The 7,400-nt window shown below is 38.5% G+C and overlaps 1 protein-coding gene across 1 annotated transcript in view; it reads left to right on the top strand.

Moving 5' to 3' along the window:
- Positions 1-3,549: 3,549 nt before the first annotated feature.
- phax (phosphorylated adaptor for RNA export) overlaps positions 3,550-7,400 on the top strand; it is a 6,945-nt gene continuing 3,094 nt past the window's right edge. The window contains exons 1-2 of the mRNA XM_016521703.1: positions 3,550-3,670; positions 4,682-5,373. Coding sequence (XP_016377189.1) covers positions 3,596-3,670; positions 4,682-5,373 — 767 coding nt within the window. The 5' untranslated portion in view covers positions 3,550-3,595. The remainder of the gene's footprint in view (positions 3,671-4,681; positions 5,374-7,400) is intronic.

Genomic DNA, 7,400 nt, shown 5'->3' on the forward strand with positions numbered 1-7,400 from the left:
TGGTGCTAAACAGTTTGTAATGTGTAGGCCTCTCTCCGTAATAAGTAAGTTAAGGTAAAAAGGTTAGTAAGGTAAAAGCACACACAGAACTGTTATTAAACACTTCAAGGGGTATTTCACTGAAAAACATAAAGTGGGCTTAAATGGTACCACAGTGAGTAAGGGTGTAAAAAGTTAAATTAAAAAATGTAAGATATGTTCACAGAAACATGCATGGAACTTAAATATACTGTGGACTATACATCATAGTCATTTTCATTGTGCCCACATTAATAAGTGTTACGGGGTTTTTTTCCATTCAAGGTTATAGTTTGCATGTGTTTTGTGGCACTGTACCATTTAAGTATAGGAAATTATGATCCGCACTCACGAGAACAATCTTTTTTCTTTTATTTTACATTTATTACTGATGGGAAAAGATGAATGTAAATATGAATATGAATACTGATGTCTTTTCCCATCAGTAATGAATGTAAAATAAAAGAAAAAAGATTGTTCTCGTGAGTGCGGATCATAATTTCCTATACTAAGTAACTCAACAGATTGACGCACCAAAATAAAAAGATCAAGTAACGCAAGAGCGCAGTGCAAACGACGTTGTTAAACTGTACCATTTAAGCCCATCTTTAAAAATAGTTAATTTATTAAAATAATATGCTCTACATAATTTATGATGCATTTATTTGTAAATTAATATAAAATGAATAAAAAACACGTAGTGTTTGTAGTTCACATGCTTAATTAGTTGACTAATGGTTTCTTTCAGATCTTTCAGTAAGACTAATGGTTTGACCTTGAGATTAGCTTTGTGTGCAAGCTAATAAAACTCATATTTACATTTAAAGGAAAATTATAAAGTACTATTTGTTCATACAAACAAAAAACAATCCATTTGTCTCTTATTTGATATATTATTAGTGTATTTACCACAGAACTGGCTGAACACTGCAGAAATGTGTGTGTTTGTGAAGGGTCCTGAAGTGTGTTTGTGAGGCACACGGCTGGGGCTAACGCAGAACTGCCAGATGTGATGGTGTGCGATAAAACTGTCTGGCAGCTAACAAATTACTGGACTGGTTAAAATAATGATCAACATAAAATATGATTTGATCTTTTTTTAAATTTGATGTCAAAGTTGAAAGTGGGCTTAAAGGGTACACTTAACCAATAAATAACAGTAACAAATATACATGTCTGTATGTAATACATCCAAGTGCATTTATGTAAGTAAAAAGTTGTTATTTAATTCATATAAACTGTTATATTTAAAAGTGCTAAACTGAGTGATGCATGTTTATTGTCATATTAAACATTGCAACAGACATAATTTAGTTATATTAGACGCGTACTTTACACTCTAAAAAATGCTGGGTTAAATATAACCCAGCGCTGGGTTATATTTAACCCAGCATTTTTTAAAGTGTATCTTATTTAACCACAATCCTGAGATTTGCATTAAAACTATCACATGCACACTTGTACACTGTATGCCTTTGAACAACTGCATTCAAACCACAGCTGGGACTTCATAGGTACTTCTCAACCTGAAGGATGCATGCTAGGCTGCCACGTCTTCAAGCTCCCTCAAAGGCCATCTCGATTTGAAGGATGCTTGGAGGATGTTTTGTGTCTTTCTTTTGGCTTGTTTTGACGGATGCATCAAGTGTATTTTTTGTGTCCTCCAAACACCCACAATCCTTTTCACTTATTCCAATTCACAGAAAATAATTAGCGGAAGGTGAATCAGCACTGAGCTCACCCAATTTCGTTATACAATGCTAGAAAAAAAAAGATTTTGGAGATCAAGGCAAATGTTTTCTTTTGTTTTGTTGTAAGTGAATCACATAATGCTAAACTGTGCATAATGTAAACCATGCACAGATGGTTGTCATTCACTGTATTGCATTAATAGAAAGTCAGCTTGGGCATCGTAAACCATGTTTCAGTGTTAAAGAACTACAGTCGGGATTCACTAAATACACACAGTGAAACATTAGCGATAGGGATGCCGTTATTTTTGCTGCTAACTTCATTGCATATGCATCTGCAGGAGTTTCCCTTCCTGATGCATTGAGTACCAGGAGAAAAATAATGGATATCAAAGTCAAATTATGTTTGGAATAAGTGTTCCAAAAATATTCCAAATATTAGACAACACAATAAAGCAAGGCACAACAGAGTCCATTCAAAATACAGTTAATAAATGTAAAAAGTGCTTCATGTGATGAGGTGTGTTGCAGGTTTGGAACGGGGAGCAAGTATTACAGCTCTGAAATATATGTCTAGTGTAGGAAAAGATGATGCAAAAGAGGCAGCGGGGTCATGAAATGAAAGGGAGACACCTGTCCATGATTCAAAGTAATTACCATGGTATGAGAGAGGGGACATAAAACAAGTTATATTGAGAAGACTGAGGACTGGACATTAAAACCTAAATAAACCCTTCGAATCTCAGGAAAACATCCTACAGGACAGAAAAGTGCTTCATGTGATGAGGTGTGTTGCAGGTTTGGAACGGGGAGCAAGTATTACAGCTCTGAAATATATGTCTAGTGTAGGAAAAGATGATGCAAAAGAGGCAACAGCAGCGGGGTCATGAAATGAAAGGGAGACACCTGTACATGATTCAAAGTAATTACCATGGTATGAGAGAGGGGACATAAAACAAGTTATATTGAGAAGACTGAGGACTGGACATTAAAACCTAAATAAACCCTTCGAATCTCAGGAAAACATCCTACAGGACAGTGACATCCACCACATACTCCTGTCCTGTAGGATGTTTTCCTGAGATTCGAAGGGTTTATTTAGGTTTTAACGTATTACAGTGACGCAGGACATTTGAGAGATGAAGAATCAGCTGTAAGAAATGGGTATAGTAGAGTATAAAGTAAAACATATGGTAGAATGTGTGAATAATGAGCAAGGAAGAAATATTTGATTCATTTCACAAGGAGGGCTGAGACTGGAAGGATGAATTTCAGTAAGAAGTGATGAATTAAAATTAGACAGCAGATGGCAGCGATGCAACATTTTGGATGCCAACTACTGCAAAACAGCAAAAACGATGAAGGAAAGAAGTGAATAAATATTAAATTGTCAATATCTAGTAATAGTATAGAAATAGCATAGTATAGAAAGAGTCCTTTAGAGAATGGCAACAGCAGTGGGCAGAGAGATTAAATAAAGGCATTGATGTAGCATTCAAGATGAAGTTGTTTCTGTGAAGAACAGAAGAAATAGTTATGAGCTGATTAAGAATAGGACAGTCATTTGAACAGTACACTATATTATAGGGAGACAAGCAGCGTTTGTTTTTTGTGATTATTGTCATGTTTTAGAAACTATGGAACATGTGCTTATGTTGGCAGACAATATGAAGAACAGAGGAAAAACATAATGGAATTAAGAAGGATCTAGTGGAATGGTATGTTAGTGAACACGCCAGAGAACGTGATGCTTCACTGACTCCCAGCACCAGCAGGTGGCGGGAATTCGCGGTCCAGTATGCAAAGAAGAAGAGAACGCGCCCAATGAGAGTGCGTCGCCGCTGACGCTGCAGCGAATATGTGCGCGTCACTTCCGGCTGTGAGAAATGGCGGGCGGTGGAGACAGAATGGCGGAGCTGGAGGACGGAGAGCTGGAGTCAGATCAGGAGGAGCGAGTGCAGGTGAGCAGAGTGTGTTTGTGTTTGTGTTTGCAGCCTGCTCTGATCAACCTTATTAGCCGCTCTCAGCTGTGCGAATGATTCGTGCTGCTTGTATACATCGCTTCAAAAGATGCGAGTGCTGCTGAACCCCGTTCACTTCATTAACACGTTCCTGGTCTTGTTCGTCTTTGTAAACAAACTCGCTGTGTCTCTGAAGGGACTGTCGGCTTACTTCAGAGACAGCATACAGCGGTGGCCAAAATCATTAGAACACATGTATTCTCAGCAGCTAAAAGTGGTTTGAAGTCAGTTATTTCTATCTTTTGCTGTAGTGTGTCAGTAGGAAATATCAGTTCACATTTCCAAACATTCATTTGGCCATTAATGGTAATAATGCAATGGAGCTCTGATCTGATCATCATCAGTCTGTCTGGAGTCACATGAAGAAACAGAACAAACTGAGACAGACTCAATCCAGAAGAACTGATGCTTCTAGAAACCTCCTGCAAAGCTCCTGAGAAACTCTGCTCAAGTGCACAGAGGGCTAAAGCTGCTTTAAACACAGAGGAGCTCACACCAAATGATGATTTAATGTAGTTAATAGAAGTTAATTGATAAAGAAAATCTGTTTATGACATTATTTTTGACAGCATTTTTACACAAGTGCCTCAAACTTTCAACAGCTCTGTAGCTTTGCAAGAGTTTCTTGAAGCATCAGTTCTTCTGGATTGAGTCTGTCTCAGTTTGTTCTGTTTCTTCATGTGACTCCAGACAGACTGATGATGATCAGATCACATCTCTGTGTGCAGCACTAACATATATCTCACTGCATTATTACAATTAATGGCCAAATGAATGTTTGGAAATGTGAACTGATATTTCCTACTGACACACTACAGCAAAAGATAGAAATAACTGACTTCAAACCACTTTTAGCTGCTGAGAATACATGTGTTCTAATGATTTTGGCCACCGCTGTACATTCAGTTATTCATGGAGAAAATCAGCTGTTTTTGATCGCCGCTGTTGCAGGTGTCATATTTGCAGAGCACGGGTCCGTCTCTGAGCTCTGCGTCCGTCTCTGGATACCGCAGCCTCAAGAACACCGACTCCAGCGACAGCGACTCTGCGTCTGAAGACGAGGCCGTGCCCTGGAGACAGAAGCGGCTCTGCAGCTCCAGCGCTCCCTCCGGACGCAAGGTCAACAACATCTGGGGCTCCGTGGTGCAGGAGCAGAGCCAGGAGTCTGTGGCCGCAGAGCTGGGCATCATGGGAATGGAGGGCAGCGTCAGCATGAGCAGTCGCCAGAGCGAGACCTACAACTACGTCCTGGCCCGCAAGATGATGGAGAAGGAGCGCGAGGAGGAGGAGGAGGGCTTGAGGAGCGCGCTGGACGGGGAGCTGGAGGGCTACATGCAGCAGAAGAGCTGTCTGAAGAGGAAGCGGCCTGCTAAGGAGAGGCTGGGCCCGCGGGCCGAGATGGACCTGAGGGGCCGGTACCAGCTCCGGGAGGACGACCCTGAAGACAGAGTGGTGGATGAGATCGCTCACAGGTCAGGAAAAACACATGCAATCTGCACAAATGCACTGCAGAACTGTTGTAAATTATTGGTAAGAATTAAAAGTAAATATAGCTTCAAAACATACAAGCAGATATACAGTAATGAAGGGGGGAAAAGACAATTGCAAGTGATCAACACAAAGCACTTTCAGTATCTGGGAGGGCTTTAAGTATCGAAAGTTTACAAGCAATCATAGTTATGGGTTTTCCTTTTTGTCTCGCAGCACATATCCTGTGCAGTGAAGCCGCCGCGTTTGTCTCTAGCGCACACACCTGCCATATGCGGGAAAAAGCCAAATGCCATTTTTATGTTAGTCATTTTAAAAAGTGAACAAATGTGTGTGTGTGTGTATATGTGCACACAGACACACTGCCGTACAAAAGTTTTATATCAGTAAGATTTGAAGTCTCTTACGCTCATCAAGGCTGCATTTATTTAGAAAAAGATTTATAACTTTTTTTTCCATCAAAGTATCTTAAAAAAAACAAGAAAAAAAGGATCACGGGTTCCAAAAAAAAAAAAAAGTAGCACAAATATTTTCAACATTGATAATAATCAGAAATGATTCTCGAGCAGCAAATCAGCATATTAGAATGATTTCTGAAGATCATGTGACACTGAAGACTGCAGTAATGCTGCTGAAAATACAGCTGCGCATCACAGAAATACATTACAGTTTAAAAAATTTATCAAATCAGCCTTGATGAGTATAAGAGACTTATTTAAAAACATAAAAAATCAGTAGATCCCAAACTTTTGAACATCTGTATGTGCAAATATATATATAAATTCTACGATAACATAAGATTGTTATAATTCAAGATATGGGGCAGAAAATTTATATATTTCAACCCTCTACATTGCGAGTAAATCACTCGCATATGCGACTAAATCTTCACTCTGGGCGACTAAATGATGTCTAATATTAGCCAATTGCTAATAAATTAAAATGAATGGATGTGCAACGCACCTGTATTTAACGTACCGTAAACTCTTGTGTGAAGGCGCACGACTCGCCGTCGCTTTGTTTCACACACACGCAGCGAGAGAGGGAGAGAGAGAATTGACGCGCTACCTATGCGCGCTACATGTAAACGATATTCTTTGTTGTATTTTGCTGTCAAAATAACGGAGTTCCTTTGGAATTCTTCCGCTTTTAAGAACTACCGCTTTCTCCGGTAGTGGGCGGAACTAATGCGCAAACAGCAATCTCATTGGCTGGCGCTCACCTATTATCGTCCCTGTTTTGATTTCAGCAAATCAGTTCGAGCGAACGCACACAACCTGATTAATATTCATGAATCCAGTAGCTCATTAATCCTTGGTGCGTTTTATATTGTTCTTATTAGTAGAATTCGTATTATTATTATCTTATCAGTATTTTTGTTAGTTTTTCCCCAATTTTTTTATTTTTTTTACAGAAACACTGAATGACCAAAAAAGCACCACCACCAGTCCGAAGTTCAGTTAAAATGACTAATATGCATTCATACATGGTTATCAAGTTTTAATTCTAATTACTAAAGTTCTATCATTAAATAATATTGATTATCATATTATAATGCTTGACTGACTGATGTTAAAAGTGTACTTTCAGATATTTATAAAACTGTGCCATTTTACAAACATACATGTGTGTATATATCTATATCAGTCTGGCGAGTAAACTAAAAAATGTACTAGCCAATGGCGATTCAATTGCCAAGGTGTTCGTAGAGGGCTGTATTTATATCATTTCATATAGTTAATATCACACGAAGAGTGCCGTTTTTTTTCTCCAAATGTAAGCATGATTCAATAAACGAAGTTAATATTAAGAGACTTACATTTTAGACACCGTATTTCCTGTTTTTGCTCTATTTCTCCAACAAATATCATTCCAAACACAGCCACAGCGCTGTTTTGTGTCTCTGAGCAACAGGACGGTGTTTTGTTCCTGAATGAATCAACCGTTTAAATGACTCTGTTCAACCGCAATGACTCAGTTTAACAGGGACTTGCTGCCACCTACTGGCGGTTTTAATTTCACATTTAAGGTACCTTTTCTAAAATAATACATAATAAATTTTTTAAATAATTTCAAACATCTGTTTTTAATGTTTTATGTTTAAAAAATATCAACATTATTTATGCATTTGTAACTGCAGGTTAAAGTATTCCATGTCCCTCAGAGCTGCATTAAACAGTGT

This window comes from Sinocyclocheilus rhinocerous, unplaced genomic scaffold (assembly GCF_001515625.1).
Source record: "Sinocyclocheilus rhinocerous isolate Xijiao unplaced genomic scaffold, SAMN03320098_v1.1 scaffold2705, whole genome shotgun sequence".
Classification (NCBI taxonomy): domain Eukaryota; kingdom Metazoa; phylum Chordata; class Actinopteri; order Cypriniformes; family Cyprinidae; genus Sinocyclocheilus; species Sinocyclocheilus rhinocerous.